At 44.0% G+C, this 18,963-nt stretch overlaps 1 protein-coding gene across 1 annotated transcript in view; it reads right to left on the bottom strand.

The window, feature by feature from the left end:
- Positions 1 to 18,963, bottom strand: part of CNTN5 (contactin 5) — a 1,460,727-nt gene that overhangs the window by 191,550 nt on the left and 1,250,214 nt on the right. Inside the window, 1 exon segment of the mRNA XM_033947995.1 lies at positions 3,751 to 3,878. Coding sequence (XP_033803886.1) covers positions 3,751 to 3,878 — 128 coding nt within the window.

The raw sequence follows: 18,963 nt of genomic DNA, 5'->3' as shown, positions 1-18,963 counted from the left end.
GGATCGATTTTTCACTCCGTCAAAAATGACAAAGACTAGGGGACACTCGATGAAGTTACAGGGAAATACTTTTAAAACCAATTGGAGGAAAATTTTTTTTCACTCAGAGAATAGTTAAGCTATGGAACGCGATGCCAGAGGATGTGGTAAGAGCGGATAGTGTAGCTGGTTTTAAGAAAGGTTTGGACAAATTCCTGGAGGAAAAGTCTATGTTATTGAGAAAGACACGGGGGAAGCCACTACTTGCCCTGTATCAGTAGCATGTAATATTGCTACACCTTGGGTTTGGCCAGGTACTAGTGACCTGGATTGGCCACTGTGAGAACGGGCTACTGGACTTGATGGACCATTGGTATGACCCAGTAAGGCTATTCTTATGTTCTTATAATAATGGTTTAGTAGGACAAAGCCAATATAGATTTAATCAAGGAAAGTTTTGCCTTATTAATCGGACACAATTTTGAAGGTATGGATGAACATGGGTGAGCCAGTTGACATAGGCCATTATTATAAGAGTATGTGAGTGCATGTGTATGTTAGATGCCATTGACTCAGGTTTGAGTCCTAGCAACTTGATGAATTACAGATCCAAAAAGAAGTTGGTTTTGGGCTAGTCCAATAAGGTCCTCCAGCATCATTCCCATAGTTGATCTTTAACGTATCCAGCTATCTAGTTGCAGGACGCCCTCTTCGCCTGTTTCCTTCAATCTTCCCCAACATGATGTCTTTCTCCAATGATCTCTTTCTCCAATGATCTCTCCCTTCTAATAGTGTGACCAAAATAAGACAGTCGTAACTTCATTATGTGGGCATCAAGTGACATAGCTAGTTCTATCTCTCCCAATATCGATTTGTTAGTTCTGGCAGTCCACAGTACACAAAATCCTTCTCCAGTACCAAAGTTCAAATGAATCAATCTTCTTTCCGTCTTGCTTCTGTAATGTCCAACTTTCACAGCCATAATTAACTATCAAGAAAATAAGGATGTAGACAAGACTTCGTTTTGAGTGTTATTTCCTTGTTTGTCCAAAGCTTTCATTATATTGTGACCAAGTGCCATTCTACAGCATATTTCTTCACTACTAGTTGCATCCTCATTTACGAAGGAACCCAAGAGATTAAGGGCTAGATTCACTAAGCCCACTGATCATGTCCCAACCAGTTTGCGACCCCGATCCGATTCACGAACGTTCCTCCCGATCCGATCCGCACCCGATCCAATCCATGCATGCAAATGAGGGAAATGGTATGCAAATGTAGGAAGACAACGATTCACTTAACAATTTCAGGAACACCGACTGGGCTGGCCGATCAAAAAAGAAGCGACTGCTGAGGACTCATGTCCCTGCCGACTCTCCTGCCCCAACTCTCCTGCTCTCTGCCGCTTTTCCCTGCAGTGTGAGCTGGCCGGGCCCCAGCGGTGGGCACTGAATCTCTGCCCCTGCCTGTTCCTGGCAGTAACTGTCCATGATGTTTCCCTTTCAACATGTCTCTTTCGCACCGCCTCGATTATTACTGTACTAGTTGCTTTTAGCCTGTGTACGTAAACATCCTGTGCACAAAATGATGCACATAGAGAGGAATAACCCAAACTATAGCCACGTGATGTTAGATTCCATGTTAAGGTTCACCATCCAGAAAAAGGATCTAGATCAGGAGTGTCCCACCTTGGCCTTTGCCAGATCAGGTTTTCAGGATTTCCCAAATGAATAAGCAAGAGATCTATTTGCATGCAAATACATCTCATGCAAATTCATGGGGAAATCCTGAAAACCTGACTGGACTGTAGCCCTTGAGGACCGACGTTGGACAAGATGCTATTGTTGATGAAACGTTGTAAGCCTCTGCTCAGTATGTAGTAAACAGAACATTAGAAATGATTAGGAAAGAGATGGAGAACAAAACAAATACTATCATAAAGTCCTAATGTTGTTCCATGGTGCGACCACACTTTGGAGCTCTTCAAAAGCGATAGATGTCCAAAAGACAGCATAAACTGGCACTTTTGACATCTTACTAGTCAAAATGTCCAACTGGACATTTTCAAAACTGACTTTTTTAGATGTTTTTCTGGTCATTTTGTCTCCAGTGCGCTAAATCTTATAGGGGCATTTTAGAGGCATGTTTTGGGTAGGATTAGGGCGGGGCTTAGCATTTGGACACTTTACAGTGATAATCAAACATTTTATAAAACATCCTGGGCACAATTTGGAAGTTTTGGGCTAGATCTGTTTTTAAAATGAATAAGGTCCAAAAGGATACCCAAACTGACCAGATGACCACTGGAGGGATGAAAATATGGCCTCCACGGTGACAGGTCAAATGCGCGCAAGACAATAGCGCGCAGACAAAAACGCAAAGACAACTCAGCGCAAAGACAATAGCACGCAAAGACATTAGCGCGAGAGACAATTGAGCGCAAGTATAACTCAGCGCAAGACAATTGAGCGCAACGATAACTCAGCGCAATGACAATTCAGCGTGCTTCAACATGGCGCCTGGCGAACGAAGGGCACGCGCACGTTAACACGTCATCACGTCACCATCAGTATGGTTCCCTTGCCTCTTTGCGTTTTGAATGTAAGTCACGCAAATGCATTTTCGTTACTATGGTTACGTTTCCTCTTTCTATATGTGCTCAGAACAGCCCGCCTTCCTTTCGCTGCCCCTTAGGTTACTGACCCTCTCCCACCCCTCAAACATCTGCATAAAACAGTACATATTTGCCTCTATGACAGCTGCAGATATTATGGCCAGTCCTAGTAGAGCTGCAAGCAGGTCTCTGGAGTAGCTTGGCGGGCAGTGCACTGGACTGCAGAGAAGGGGCCCCGGGCCCATATGCCACACTAACTAGTATACTTGTGGTGGAAAGTATGAGCTCCCCAAAAGCCCACTGTACTGCTATATAGGTGACACCTGCAGGCATAAGGGCTATTGGGGTGGGAGATAGGTGGGTGCAGTACATTTTGGAGGGCTCACCATATAATGTACAGGGGTTATGGTGGGATATGTACCTGGCACCCTTAATGTGAAGTTCACAGCAGTAAACCCCCCCCCCTCCCAGGGTGCACTGCTGCTCTGCTGGCACGTCTGTGTGATCAGTCCATTTGAAATGACGGCCCGTTCTACATGCAAATGGCTTATTTCAGATGTTTATAAAATTTAGACCTATTGTGATAATAGCAAAAAAAAAAAATTAGATGTCTAGCTGGAAAAAACGTCTAGATGGGCCATTTTTTAAAAAACATAGACGTCTTGTGAGTTTGAAAATGGTGCGAGGTTGGAATTGCCGCTCGTGCCAGGAATGTTATAGAGGTACGAGGAAAGGAAGGGGTGAGGACGCGGCAGAAGGGGGTGGGAAAGGAGTGGATGGGGGGAGCAGAGAGGAAGGCGGGGAGGAGGCACCACCACCCTGGGTGCCTTTCACCTTCGTTATACCACTGGCTGCCGAGCAGCACTAGCTAAACGATTAGCCACCAATAGGAATAGAATGGAAGGCTCAGTATTTGGGCTTTGTAAAAAGGGGAGGGAGAGGGGGGGGCTCCATTTTAGCCAACTCTACAAAAACAGAAATTCAATGCCAACCCCCAGACATGGCCTGGCATTAAATTTCTGAGCATAATGTCTGTGGCATTCAGCAAAAATGCTGCGCACCGCTACATTTCTACTATAGTTACATCAACGTTTACATTTTTGTACAGTTAATAATATTCTAGCGGAGTATGGATTTTTTTTTTTTCTGTACAGTACCTTTGACAAATACTGAAGTTACAATTTCTGCTGAACCAAATGCATTCACTCCTTGACATGTGTATTTCCCCTCATCTGATTTAGAAGCATTCAAGATTCTCAAACTCCCATCTGGAAGGATATTTATCCTGAAAGAAAAAAAAAAAAAAGTGGTTGGGTTATACATGAGAAATAAAACCATGTCAAGAAAATACATTTAGATGCCTGAATAGTTGTACAACCCTCTTATTGGAAAGAAATTCTATTTGATTTAAGCACAACCATTCGCTTGATATGGAACATTTTTGTCCCGTGGCTTTTTGAGATACAGATACCTCAGATGAAATGCTAATTCATTTTCCAAATGGGCATGTAGGACAACAATTTTTAGTTCACAAATAGGGTACTTTATAACAGGACACCTAGGCTGTGAAAGTACATAGAAACATGATGGCAGATAAAGGCCCATCCACAGTAACCATTATCTCTTCCTCTCTCTGAGAGATCCCACGTGCCTATCCCCAGGCTTTCTTGAATTCAGACACAGTCTCTGTCTCCACCATCTCTTCCAGGAGACTGTTCCACGCATCTACCACCCTTTCTGTGCATATTCATTGTGGCAATCCTGAAAACCCGATTGGATTCCAGCCCTCGAGGACCGGAGTTGCTGGTTAGCGCTTTGGTGGTCAGAGGCAATATGCAGCTTCACTACCTGATTAAGAGCTACTGAATATCCAGGACTGGCCCTTTAAAATATTGGCCGCTAAATTTTTATGTTTCAATCATTTTCATTGAACGGTTACTCAACAAATACAAACAAGGTGCAGAGGATAAGCAGCCGCCAATCCAGCATTAACGAGACTTTCTCAATTTGACTGGAGAGTTAATTCAGAGCGGTTTACGTGAGCTTCTGTAAAGGTGTTACAATATAGAATTAGCATTTTCTGAAATAGATTTCAGTACATCATCCTCCCTCCTCCATTCCAGAGAAACTGCCCAATTACCCATTTAACAGATGACTTCTGGCCCTTGGGGTGAGTGTGTTCTAGAATGGTTCCCTAGCTAGGTAGAATCTGGAACTTTAGAAAATGGCCTCCCTGTGTTTTTCTTTCTGTCACTGTTCACAATTAAGTTTTAAATAGGAACAACCAAAACAAAACTGCAGACTGTGTACAAGATGCAGGCAAATTTTAATATGACAAGAACACAATATATAAAACCCTTTTACCAATAAAGGGACCCGACACGGTCCGTGTTTCGGACAAACCTTCGTCAGGGGTCCATGGTAAAATAGGGGGGCTAAAAAATGCCACAAAAAAATGAAGAATCTCGACGGGATGCCTGTGTGTATCAAGTTCAGTTTACTGTTGTTGGCTTTTTTGGCGAACTTGATACACACAGGCATCCCGTCGAGATTCTTCATTTTTTTGTGGCATTTTTTAGCCCCCCTATTTTACCATGGACCCCTGATGAAGGTTTGTCCGAAACACGGACCGTGTCGGGTCCCTTTATTGGTAAAAGGGTTTTATATATTGTGTTCTTGTCATATTAAAATTTGCCTGCATCTTGTACACAGTCTGCAGTTTTGTTTTGGTTGTTCCTGGCTGATTGTTTCTGCAGATCTTTTTTGGATCCCCTTTTTTTGTTTTTAAATAGGAACAAGAAATAATATTTGTTTGGTTACAGATTGAAGAGAGGCACAGGGTTGAATCATACCAAGACATCTGCTCAGTGCATTTCATATGACACCAATTTGCGATTTCAACTTGTATGCCCATTTCGATAAAGATTTTTTTTTCCTCAGTGGGGAAATTTGTCATTTTTTAATACCGGTTAGTCCCTAATTTGGCTATGGAGACCCCGTCATCGGTAGTGCACAATACAGAAAAATTCCACAAATACCATACAGAAATGTTTTTGAAATCTTTAGTCTTCCCTGAATAGGCCGTCTTTCTCATTCTTCTGCTATCAGTTTCTAGTTCTCAGAGGAACTACAGACATATTGAAACAGTACAATGCCTACCCAAGCAATCAGTATATGACTTTATTCACTTAAAACAAATAGCTTTTGCTATTTCAGTCCCTGGTGCCTTGAGCTTTAAATATAGTTGACCTACTGAGAAATGTAACTTTGGATAATATATACTGGCTACATGTCTGAGTCGTTCTTTCCTTCTAAGCCACAGTCTTACCTTGCTGTATGGCAAATGCAAAACTTTTTTAATATTACATGTATAGGGCCTTATGTAATAAACCTTTGTGCATATGTTAAGGCTATTGTGTGCATGCTAAAAAAAAAAAAAAGATAGGAAACTTTAAAGATGTTAAAAAAACTCCCCCAAAGCACCAATATAAGCAAGTAACAATTCCATGTCCGAGTATTTAAATGAAGAAAAGCATGTGACAATGAGATATTAATGAGTCGATACTAACTAGCTTATCCTTCAAGCCATTGTCTGAATGTTTGATAAATAGTCACTGCTTAATATATATCTTGGGCTGGTTTGACAACATGAGTCTATTATTCACCTAGGGGATGGGAAATGGTATGGTCATGCTAAACTGAGCATGCTCACTTTTCTTGACTCTTCTTGCTGAATTCCAAGGGGTATTTAAGTGTAACACCTGATAGATGCTTGTCAGTGCAGAGGGAAGATGTGGGAGACCTACTACAAGCTTTCCGTGCCAATAAAACCAGTTAAAGCAGTCTTACTGGTACAGAAGCTCTCCTCCTGATGTAAAAAAAAGGTTCTCCGTGGCTGTTACCAATCGTTGTATCAGCCACTGAGAATCCTATGCAAATGCATTACAAGGAGCTCATCAGTATTCTAATGAGCTCTCCTTGTGATGCAAGGGTGTCAAATGTCGGCCCTCGAGGGTCGCAATCCAGTCGGGTTTTCAGGACTTCCCCAATGAATATACATGAGATCTATTAGCATACAATGAAAGCAGTGCATGCAAATAGATCTCATGCATATTCATTGGGGAAATGCTGAAAACTCGACTGGATTGCGGCCCCTAAGGACCGACATTTGGCACCCCTGCACTAAAGGCAGCTATAGAGTTGCTGGTAGCTGCTGTGTGTGCTCCTCCCCCCAAACCTCTTCCCCCCAACAAAACGGCTTTACTCGCCAATCAGCTGATTGCGACTCCAGAGCTGGCAGGGGAAGCCCTGATCAACTGATCGCAGCTAGCTGGTAGGGGAACCCCCAATCAGTTGTGGGTTCCAGAGCGGGCAGGAAAGCCCTGAATCAGCTAAGCCGGCAGCTACTGATCGCCCCTCTGCAGGCTCTCAGCTGATTGCAGCTCCAGAGCCACCATCAGCTGGGCAGAGGAGGAGAACAGCGGCTGCAGGCAGGAGGAGGAGCTGTGCCTAGCGATTGCTCTTCTGAGCAGGCACCAGGCACAGTTCCTTCCTTCTTTTTATGGGACTATTCCACAAAAATATCAAGCATATGATTTGCAGGCTAATTGTTAGTGCATAGCTCTGTAAAAGAAAATCACTCCATAATGTTATTTTGTACCATATTGTCAGAGTATTGGGCATGCTGCTCTCAGGTTGTTGCTCTACTATCTGGTATAGACAGATAGATAGATAGATATTGTAGCACCTCAGCAAGCTGGAGTTCTCAGAACAAACAAAAACAATCCATGGAATCAGCAATATCTTTTATTCAAACATAATTAGAAGGCTTGAAGCTCAGTTTGCTTATTCACAGTCAGATGAGTTTGGTTTCCCTTGCTCAGAACTCAGTCACCGAATTGGGGCTCAGTTTTACTCTATTTTATTTCTGAAGTCTACCTGACCCACGACTATACTTTAGGTTAGATCCGGGGCGGGGGGGGGGGGGTCATGTCCTGTTTTGAGGAAAAAAAAATAAATGGTCACGTTAGGAATAGTTGGTTGGTGTGGGAGGGACTTCGGTTCTCCCCTTATGACTCCGTTTTCACTTAAGGTTTTGCCTTCCGTTCCATCTCTCTTCTGAACCCATTTCTTCATGATCACTCAGTCTCCCAGGTGTCTCTGGTTCCCTGTAAAACCTGGAAACTAAATTTTGAGGAGTTCTGAGAGCAAAGGAGCCAGGAACCTGTAATTGAGCTTTCAGGCTAGCATTACCCAGTCCATGTTTCTGTATTGTGTCTAGCTGAAACACCAACCCCTGAAGACTATTTCCTGTAATTAGGCAAAGTGTGTGAGTAACAAGAGTTGTTCCCTGAGAAGAGGGGGGAGGGGACGTCAGCTCCTGTCTCTGTGCAGCTCAAGTTAAAGGCACAGACTCTCCTTTTCCCCTCCTGCTCAATCTTGCTGAACAGTTTTTCCTTAATTTTTCACATTATTTTATTTAAAATTTTCTATACCGTTTAAACCTAAGCGGTTTATATATCTTTACATACATAATGCAGTAAAACAAATAAGATCAAAGAAACATAAACAAATAATCCTGAGAAGATCGACTATAAAAGAATGAAAGCCATAACAGGCTTATACAAGGAATCGTATAAAAATTGTTCAGCAAAAAACAATCATGAAGGATCAGTATCTAGAAAAATGCATTTACAAATAATGTGTTTTGAGTAATTTTCTTAAACTGCCCTTTTCACAGCATTTTCGTAATTGACTGACACAGTTTAACGCCCGCACAGCAGAAGGCCATTTTACTGGTCTCAACATATTTTGGATTAGCGTTTGTTTTTAATAAGGCCAACCTCTTTTACTAAGGTGCGCTAACCGATTAGCGCTTGCTAAACGCTAATTGTCTGTAGACTAACATGCACGCATTAGTATTTAGCGCGCGCTAATCGGTTAGCGCACCTTAGTAAAAGAGGGCCTTAGTTTTCAGAACGCAGAGATCTATTTGGTAAATACACTTCTTCCTCCGTATTTGCGCTTTCCACAATCGCAGTTTTGATTATTCACAGTTTTTTGCCTTCTGGCTCCTCCCACCTGAATTAGGTCATCCATGGTTGCAGAGAAAAATTTTGCTGCGTTTTTCCAAGCACTGATTCGCACCGTGCACAGTGAAAAATATCACAGATTACCAGCCTCTTTTCAAGAATCAGTCAAAAGAGACCAAGTTGCACTCTCCCCAGTCAGCATGCCTCCACCCCTCCCACAGTTCAATATCTTTCCCTCCACGCTCCTACTGAAACCGAGGTCTGGCATCTCTCGCTCATTCTCAAACCCCACTGGTTCTACCTTCAAACTTGTCTCTGAGGTTGCCGGCAGTGGCAGTAGTTTACATGGGGTTGCTTGTGGCGGCCCTGGAACTTTCCCTCTGCCGCGTCCCGCCTTGCCGGAAACAGGAAGTTGAGTCAAGAAGTGAGGTAGGACTTGGCACACGGAAAGTGGTTGTGTCAGAGGGGGAGCAGGGATGAAGGTCAGGTCAGAATAAGGTTGAGCTACTGGAACGTGAGATTATTTGCGGTTTCACCAAATGGGGGAGGGTTTTTAAAAGAAAACCGTGAATAACATGAAAATGTTATTCGTGGTTTTCCAGTATTTGCGGTCATGTGAATCCCCTAACCTCCATGAATACGGAGGGAGAAGTATAATTGGTCATCTTGCTCTTAAAACAGTTCAGGTATGACACCATACATGAATTGATGACAAATCATTATTGCTTCCAGGGATCTCAAAGTCCCTTCTTGAGGGTCGCAATCCAGTCGGGTTTTCAGAATTTCCCCAATAAATATGCATTGAAAGCAGTGTATGCACATAGATCTTATGCATATTCATTGGGGAAATCCTAAAAACCCAAATGGATTGCGGCCCTCAAGGAGTGACTTTGAAACCACAGGCAGCCAATGTAGTTGTTGAAGATAGGGTGAAATATGATCATATTTTGATCCTCCCATTATCAGTCTTGCTGCTGCATTTTGCACAACTTGCACCTTGCCTTGCACCTTGCCTTAAAGATCTAATGAGGATGTCCTTAAAATCAGACCCTTTTTTTTCTATCTGAAGGACCAGAATTGAAGAACCCAGGTTTCAGATATACAGCTCTTGAAAGTGCTAGTGCTTAACTTAGTATCTTTAATATATTACATATCAAAATAGAGGAACAAGAAATGAGACACTTTTTGCTCTCCTCCTTGGAATGTGATATTTCAGTTTGCATATTATATACTCAAGAATACATCAGGACTAGTGAACTGAGCCATTAAATTTGCGAATGGCATTGTTCTGATTTATACTCTAAAGATACATTGCTCTCCTTAATAGGCAGACCTTTCTATTTGACACAGTTTATATAGCATCTACAATGGATTTCCATTTTCTTTGACATATCCTATGTTTTATTGCTCTGTTTAATATCACCCCCCCCCCAAAGCACTGATGATAATTTAAACCCTTTAACCAGTGACTGTACGCACAAAAGGATTGTTTCAGGGGAAGCAGCAGTAGCCAATCATTGTGCTATTTCTCAATTTTGCAAACTATTTCCTTTCTAAGCAGGTAGGTTGAGACATCCATTTCTCCGATTTCAAGCATTTCTGTAATGAACCTGTGCCAAACAATTAATTTACGTCTTTTCAAATGGGAATCATAGATTTAGTTTTCCTGGTCAGCTTGAGGAGGGAGGGGGAGGGAGGAGGAGAGAAGGTAGAGAGAGGTAGAGAAGGAGGAGGGGCCAATTAAATACCAAAGACTTTTTTTTTTGGGGGGGGGAGGGTTCTCTTGCTCCCTCACTGCTGTTCATCGATTTTATTCTTGTTTTGTTTGTTTACTAAGTTCAAAAATTTAGCACTATGTTTGAAGGTAGAAATCATATATATCAAAATGACAACTGTGCAACTCCCATGATTATTTAAATATTTGTTTTGCTCACATTTAGAAATAGAGCCGTAAGTGTACTAATGTGTGGCAAATTTAGTGTGTTTCCAAAATAAATCAAGAAAAGAAAGTAGAATAGTGAAAAGTCTTTTATAATATTTAGTACATTTGCTGGTAAAAAAAAAAAAAAAAAGGTAACCTCCTCAGCATGGCCATGTTTTGGCTTACATCTGCTTCAGGAGCATATGATATTACGTTAATAGGGAACCTCATATAGGCAGTCCCCAGTTTAAGAACGGGTTCCATTTTTTAAACCATTGTTAAGTTGAATTTGTATGTAACTCGGATCCTAGCATTCTTTTCACATTCTCCTCCTCCTTGAGGCCCCTCTTGCATCCCTTTCTATCCATCCCACTGTTCCCTCTCCACCACCACATCCAACATTACTCCCTCTCATCTCTCTCTCCCCATGCATCTCTACCTCACTCCTCTCCCACCACCATGTCCAATAATTCTCTCTCCCTTCCTAAGCCCAACAATTCTCCTTTTTCTTCATCTTCCCATGTGCACCATTTCTATTTCTCTCCCAATCTGGACTCATGGCCAAGCCCTAAGGCCCACCCAGTTCCACCTGTGTCACGCCCCGCCCCCCATGCCCAAGCCCCTACCTTCCCTTAACCTGTTTGTGAATCAGGACAGCATCTGCACATGCCCATATGTGACACAATGATGTCACACGCATGCAACATGATGACATCACGCATGTGCGCGTGACATCACCACGTTGCATCTGCGCATTCATGGATGCCGTCCTGACGTCGGAAGCTTTTCAAAACTCGGACAAAGTGCTGGGTTTTGAAAATAGGCCTAACTAATACTATACCCCATACTATGCCATACCATAAACTGTTCCAGACAAACTACCGGACATGTAGTAGACACAGTGGGGGGGTAATCACGTGTTTGGTGCCAAGTTTACACTTAAATTTCTGCCAGAAATATATATTTTTTTCATTTTTATTTAAAGTACTATAGTATTTCTTTGATTCTTTTTTTTTTTCTGAGTGCTTGAGAATTCTGGTTGCTTGAGTTTCAGTTAACAGAGAGTCTACTGTATTAACTGGGCGGGGTGTGATGTAACATAGGTGGAATTGGGTAGGCCTTAGGACCCCCAGACCTGTCCTCAAAAGGAGGACATGTACGGAGAAATCCGGACGTCTGATAACCCTACAGAGACTGGGAATCAGCTTGTAGGCCAGAGAGTAGAGACGTGCATGTAAATGGAGGGAATAGTTTTAGAAAACTGGAATCTCACTAAACTCAGGGCACTGTGAGAGTGAGAGACAGAGAGTGGTTTGAAGATACCTCTGTGCAGGTAGTTGGAGGAGCTGCATGCAGACAAGAGTTTGGTGTGGTAAAAAGGAGTCTTGATAGAGGATCTAGCTTGATCTGAAGATTAAAAAGAGAGAAAGACTACACAACAGAGAAGGGGGACAAAAGATGAAGAAGTAACCAAGGGTTATAGTGCATCTAAATTCAGACACCTAGAGGGGCTCTCTGTATTGCCTATTTCAGAAAGAAAAATAGGTGCTGTCTTTCTTTTTAGAAAAGTAGCATAACTAATGTGACCATTTATTTTTTTTCCTCAAAACGGGATAGGACTCCCCTCCCCCTGTTCAAAATGGGACATATGGTCACGTTAAATATAGTGCAAAATATAGACAGCAGATATAAATTCTCAAAAATGACACATTTTGATCTCTAAATTGAAAATAAAATCATTTTTCCTACCTTTGTTGTCTGGTGATTTCATGAGTCTCTGGTTGCACTTCTGAGTGTGCATCCTTTCTGTCTTTCTCTCTCCCTGCCTCCCTTTCTTTCTTTCTATTTTTTTAATTTTTGCATAACTTCTAATTAGTGCTAATTAGCATAAATTGTGAGGTGTTAAATTGGCAATCAGTGCTGATTGGTCTCGTTAAACAAGTTGTGCACACAAACCAGCTGTTCACACTAAGATGCACACAGAGTCTATGGCGCTAACAGTCATCTACGCAGTGAAAGCACAAGGGTGTATATTTGGCATTTATTTTATAAAGGCAGCACATACACAAAAATGTGGAATCCTCTGCTTGGATCTTTTTCTGCCTTCCATGGACCTCCAGAGAGTTTCTAAAAAACAGTCTGTGTATTTGTGCCAATGTGTATACTTTTATGCCTGACCTAATTTTATAAAAGTATCAAACTTCAGTGCTCAATTGACAAAACTATAAGTTATATATTTTTTGTGAAACATTCAGACCCGCAACCGTGATGGTTAAAATATGAACCAAACCGGTATTGCGCATAGGACCATCATGTTGTTTCACTGTCCGACTGCCACTACCGTATTTTCACGTAGATAACGTGCACCCGTGTAAAACGCGCACACGGGTATAGCGCGCGGGAAACCAAAATATATGTAAAAAAAATTTTGTATACCGTGCATGCTGCCCGACTCTCCCGTCGCCGCCCAACTCTCCTTTCGCCCGCCCCGACTCTCCTCTGGCCACCCCGACTCTCCTTTCTCCCGCCCCGACTCTCCTCTCCCCCTTGAAGTCCTGTCCCCACCCTGAAAGCCTGATGCTCCCCCGACGTCCGATTCACCCCCCCCCCCGCAGGACCGCTCGCACCCCCACCCCGAAGGACCGCTCGCACGCACCCGCACCCCCACCTTGAAGGTCCAACCCGACCATGTGCCCAAGGCCCCATCCCCAGGAGGGACCTAAGGCTCCCGGGCCTATTCTGATTGGCCCAGGCGCCTTAGGCCCCACCAGTAGGCGGAGCTTTGGGACGGATGGGCCAATCCGGCCTCATTCCGTCATTGGCTGCCTGCCGGATAGGCGGATTTGGCTCCCGTCTGTCCGGCCAACTACACAAAGGTACGGGGAAGGGGAGTGGGGGTGTCGTGGGGTCAGCCAGGGGGGTCGAGGGTCAGCTGGGGGGGCGGTCGGAGGTTCTTGGGGGGGGCGGTCGTTGGGGGGATGGGGGGTTTGCATCGAGGGCAGGAGGGCCTGAGATCCCTCCTGCCCGTAATGTAGTGCGGGGTGGGGGGTAGGGGGTCACCGTGGCCAGGAGGGTTTGGGCTCCCTCCTGGCCAGAACAACTAGCAGGGGGGGGGGTCGCCAGAGCCAGGAGGGCTTGGGCTCCCTCCTGGCTCAATATTGTCGGGGAGTTGGCGGGGCAAGAGGGCTTGGGCTCCCTTTTGCCCCAATTGTGTCGGGGAGTCAGGGTACAAGAGGGCTTGAGCTCCCTCTTGCCCCGATCGTGTCGGGGGTGCCACGGTTGGCTGGGGCAAGAGGGCTTGAGCTCCCTCTTGCCCCGATCGTGTTGGGGAGTCGGCGGGGCAAGAGGGCTTGAAGTCAGAGAAAGGGCGGGACCGTCGGAAGAGGAAGCAGCACAGGCGCAGGGCTCACAGAATGGCCGGGACCGCCAAGAGGAAGCAGCAGGACACCGGTAGGAGCTTCTACATGATTGGGGGGGGGTCCGGAGGCTGTGGGGGTGCGAGCGGTCATTCAGACTGGGGGTGCGGGTGCGGGTGGGAGTGCGTGCGTGCGGTCCTTCAGGGTGGGGGTGCGAGTGCGTGCAAGTGGTCCTTCGGGGTGGGGGTGCGAGCGGTCCTGCGGGGGGGGGGGAATCGGACGTCGGGGGGAACTATGTAAAAAAAATTTTGTACAACGCGCTCACGCGTATAACGCACAAGGAGGTGCGCTATTTATAAAAGCCATTTTATATGTGCATATTGCCACATTTAAAAATTGAATTAGCCAGTAGGCACCTAACTTGGTAGGCACCTACTGCTTTGAGGTAGTCATCTACATTACATTAGTGATTTTTATTACATTAGTGATTTTTATTCCGCTTGTACCTTGCGGTTCAAAGCGGATTACATAAGAAGAGAACTGGACATTTCCAGGATGGTACATGACAATAGAGAATACAGTTTGAGGATAGAGACTTAATAACAGAATGATAGTAAAGACTTAATAACATCGGAAGATGTTTTGGACGGCAGTGTTTTGGTTTCTTAGGGGATGGGGTGAGGGAGGTTAGGTAGATTGTATATGCTTTTTGAACAGCAGTGTTTTGATTTCTTTACGGAATGTCTTGAGGTCTGATGTTGTGGTTAACAATCTGGTGATGGAAGGTTCGAGTTTTGCAGCATGTGTTGCCAGGAGGCTATCATAAAGCTTTTTGCGGTGAGTACCCTTGAGTGGTGGTTATGTGAATGATGTCAGTGTTCTTCTTGTTCTGGTTGGAAGGTTACGGTTTAGGCGGTCATTTAGGTAGGTGGGTGCAGTACCGTTAATTACTTTGAAGAGTAGACAGTATAGTTTGAATTGAATTCTGGCTCGAATCGGTAGCCAGTGTGAGTCTAGGTAGGCATTGGTGATGTGGTCAAATTTTCCGAGTGAGTAAATTAGTCTAAGGGCTGTGTTCTGAACAGTTTGAAGTTTTTTGATCATGTTTGTGGGGCATGGTAGATAAAGGATATTGCAGTAGTCCACGAGACCTAGTACCAGGGATTGTACAATTATCCTGTAGTGTTCTTTGTCAAAGAATTTCCTTATTTTTCTTAAGTTGCGCATTGTGAAGAATGCTTTTTGGGTAGTTTTGTTGATTTGGGTCTGCATAGTGCAGCATCTGTCTATCAGCACTCCCAAGATTCTGAGTGAGGTCTGGATTGGGTATTTGGTTGCTTTAATTTCTAGGTCTGTTATGGATGGGTTTTTGTCCGTTTCAAGCATTAGGAATTTGGTTTTGTCCGAGTTTAGTTTCAGTTTGTGGTTTGTCATCCATTTTTCTACTTCTTCCAGAATTATTTCCAGGTGTCTTGTTGAGGTGTGGTCTTGGATTTCAAAGGGGAGGAGAATAGTTATGTCATCTGCGTAGCTGAATGATGTTACATTTAGGTTGTCTAAAGTGGTGCCGAGGGAGGAGATGAAGAGATTGAATAGAATGGGCGATAGTGGTGACCCCTGCGGGACTCCGCATGGATTTGACCATGGGTTAGATTTCGTGTTGTTTGTCTTAACTCTGTACGTTCTTGTTTTAAGGAATCCTTGGAACCAATTGTAAACCACCCCTGAGATCCCGATTGCATCAAGTATCTGGAGTAATATGGTGTGATCGACTAGATCGAAGGCGGCGGAAAGATCTAGTTGGATAATTAGGATCCTGTGTCCTTTACTGAGGTGTTGTCGGGCTATGTCTAGTAGTGTTGCTAGTAGTGTTTCCGTGCTGTGGTGAGATCTAAATCCTGATTGAGAGGAGTGAAGTATATTATGGTCAAATAGGTAGTTGGTGAGGTATTGAGCCACAAGTCCTTCAATCAGTTTGACATATAATGGGATCGAAGCGATAGGTCTGTAGTTGGTAGGAGCGTCTATAGGGCCTTTTTGATCTTTCAGTAGGGGTGTGATTATGATCTCTCCAAGATCTTGTGGGAATTGACCTTCTATGAGAGTGCTTTGAATCCATTGCATGAGGTTGGTTTTGAATTTAAGGGAGGCATTTGTAAGCAGATACGATGGGCAGTAGTTCAAGTCGCATGAGGAGTGGCAGCACAGAAGCACCAGCAAGTAGGTGGTTAGGGGCGGATTTGGGGCGCACTTATTTAGGCCAAGAAATCTCTGGCCTACATGGCAGTGCGCCTATGTTTTGAATACCTACCAGTTTCTAGGCACCACTAGGCACGATTCTATAAACAGCACCTAGCAGATGATTGACAACCGCGCTCAACAGCACCTACAGCTAGGTGAAAAAACAGTATGACAAAGCAGTGGCTGCTGCCAGAAGGATGCTGGGCTGTATAAAGAGAGGCGTAGTCAGTAGAAGGAAGAAGGTGTTGATTCCCCTGTATAGGTCATTGGTAAGGCCCCACTTGGAGTATTGTGTTCAATTTTGGAGACCGTATCTGGCGAAGGACGTAAGAAGACTTGAGGCGGTCCAGAGGAGAGCAACGAAAATGATAGGAGGTTTGCGCCAGAAGATGTATGAGGAGAGACTGGAAGCCCTGAATATGTATACCCTAGAGAGGAAAGGAGAGACAGGGGAGATATGTTTCAGACGTTCAAATACTTGAAGGGTATTAACGTAGAACAAAATCTTTTTCAGAGAAAGGAAAATGGTAAAACCAGAGGACATCATTTGAGGTTGAGGGGTGGTAGATTCAAGAGCAATGTTAGGAAATTCTACTTTACGGAGAGGGTGGTGGATGCCTGGAATGCGCTCCCGAGAGAGGTGGTGGAGAGTAAAACTGTGACTGAGTTCAAAGAAGCGTGGGATGAACACATAGTAACATAGTAGCATAGTAGATGACGGCAGATAAAGACGCGAATGGTCCATCCAGTCTGCCCAACCTGATTCAATTTAAATTTTTTTTTTTTTTTTCTTCTTAGCTATTTCTGGGCAAGAATCCAAAGCTTTACCCGGTACTATGCTTGGGTTCCAACTGCCGAAATCTCTGTTAAGACTTACTCCAGCCCATCTACACCCTCCCAGCAATTTGAAGCCCTCCCCTGCCCATCCTCCACCAAACGGCCATACCCAGACACAGACCGTGCAAGTCTGCCCAGTAACTGGCCTAGTTCAATATTTAATATTATTTTCTGATTCTAAATCTTCTGTGTTCATCCCACGCTACTTTGAACTCAGTCACAGTTTTACTCTCCACCACTTCTCTCGGGAGCGCATTCCAGGCATCCACCACCCTCTCCGTAAAGTAGAATTTCCTAACATTGCCCCTGAATCTACCACCCCTCAACCTCAAATTATGTCCTCTGGTTTTACCATTTTCCTTTCTCTGAAAAAGATTTTGTTCTATGTTAATACCCTTTAAGTATTTGAACGTCTGAATCATATCTCCCCTGTCTCTCCTTTCCTCTAGGGTATACATATTCAGGGCTTCCAGTCTCTCCTCATACATCTTCTGGTGCAAGTCTCCTATCATTTTCGTCGCCCTCCTCTGGACCGCCTCAAGTCTTCTTACGTCTTTCGCCAGATACGGTCTCCAAAACTGAACACAATACTCCAAGTGGGGCCTCACCAATGAGCTGTACAGGGGCATCAACACCTTCTTCCTTCTACTGACTACGCCTCTCTTTATACAGCCCAGAATCCTTCTGGCAACAGCCACTGCCTTGTCACACTGTTTTTTCGCCTTTAGATCTTCGGACACTATCACCCCAAGGTCCCTCTCCCCGTCCGTGCATATCAGCTTCTCTCCTCCCAGCATATACGGTTCCTTCCTATTATTAATCCCCAAATGCATTACTCTGCATTTCTTTGCATTGAATTTTAGTTGCCAGGCATTAGACCATTCCTCTAACTTTTGCAGATCCTTTTTCATATTCTCCACTCCCTCTTTGGTGTCTACTCTGTTACAAATCTTGGTATCATCTGCAAAAAGGCACACTTTTCCTTCTAACCCTTCAGCAATGTCACTTACATACATATTGAACAGGATTGGCCCCAGCACCGAACCCTGAGGGACTCCACTAGTCACCTTTCCTTCCTTCGAGCGACTTCCATTAACCACCACCCTCTGGCGTCTGTCCAACAGCCAATTTCTGACCCAGTTCACCACTTTGGGTCCTAACTTCAGTCCTTCAAGTTTGTTCAACAGCCTCCTATGAGGAACTGTATCAAAGGCTTTGCTGAAATCCAAGTAAATTACATCTAGCATATGTCCTCGATCCAGCTCTCTGGTCACCCAATCAAAAAATTCAATCAGGTTCGTTTGGCACGATTTACCTTTTGTAAAGCCATGTTGCCTCGGATCCTGTAACCCATTAGATTGAAGGAAATACACTATCCTTTCTTTCAGCAACACTTCCATTATTTTTCCAACAACTGAAGTGAGGCTTTAATACAGAGGATTTAGAATCAGAAAATAATATTAAATATTGAACTAAGGCCAGTACTGGGCAGACTTGCACGGTCTGTGTCTGTATATGGCTGTTTGGTGGAGGATGGGCTGGGGAGGGCTTCAATGACTGCGAGGGTATAGATGGGCTGGAGTAAGTCTTAACAGAGATTTCGACAGTTGGAACCCAAGCACAGTACTGGGTAAAGCTTTGGATTCTTGCCCAGAAATAGCTAAGAAGAAAAAATTAAAAAATTTAAATTGAATCAGGTTGGGCAGACTGGATGGACCATTCGGGTCTTTATCTGCCGTCATCTACTATGTTACTATGTTATTTATTGAATCAGGGCCTATGCTTTCATCCGTGAGATACTTGTTGGTTGATGCATTAAACACCTTTATTCCATAGCTTAATATTAGCCACTTTCTGAGAAAAATAAGCACATTTAGCACGCACCCCCCCCCTTTCAAGAGGAAAGGGCATACAAATAAATACTTTGCATTCTAGGTGCCATTACCAAGGTTAATGAGCGCTAATACCAGGCAAGTAAGGGGT

This window comes from Geotrypetes seraphini, chromosome 6 (assembly GCF_902459505.1).
Source record: "Geotrypetes seraphini chromosome 6, aGeoSer1.1, whole genome shotgun sequence".
Lineage (NCBI taxonomy): Eukaryota > Metazoa > Chordata > Amphibia > Gymnophiona > Dermophiidae > Geotrypetes > Geotrypetes seraphini.
The sequence above is the reverse complement of the archived record's forward strand: the minus strand, read 5'-3'. Positions and strand labels throughout refer to the sequence as shown.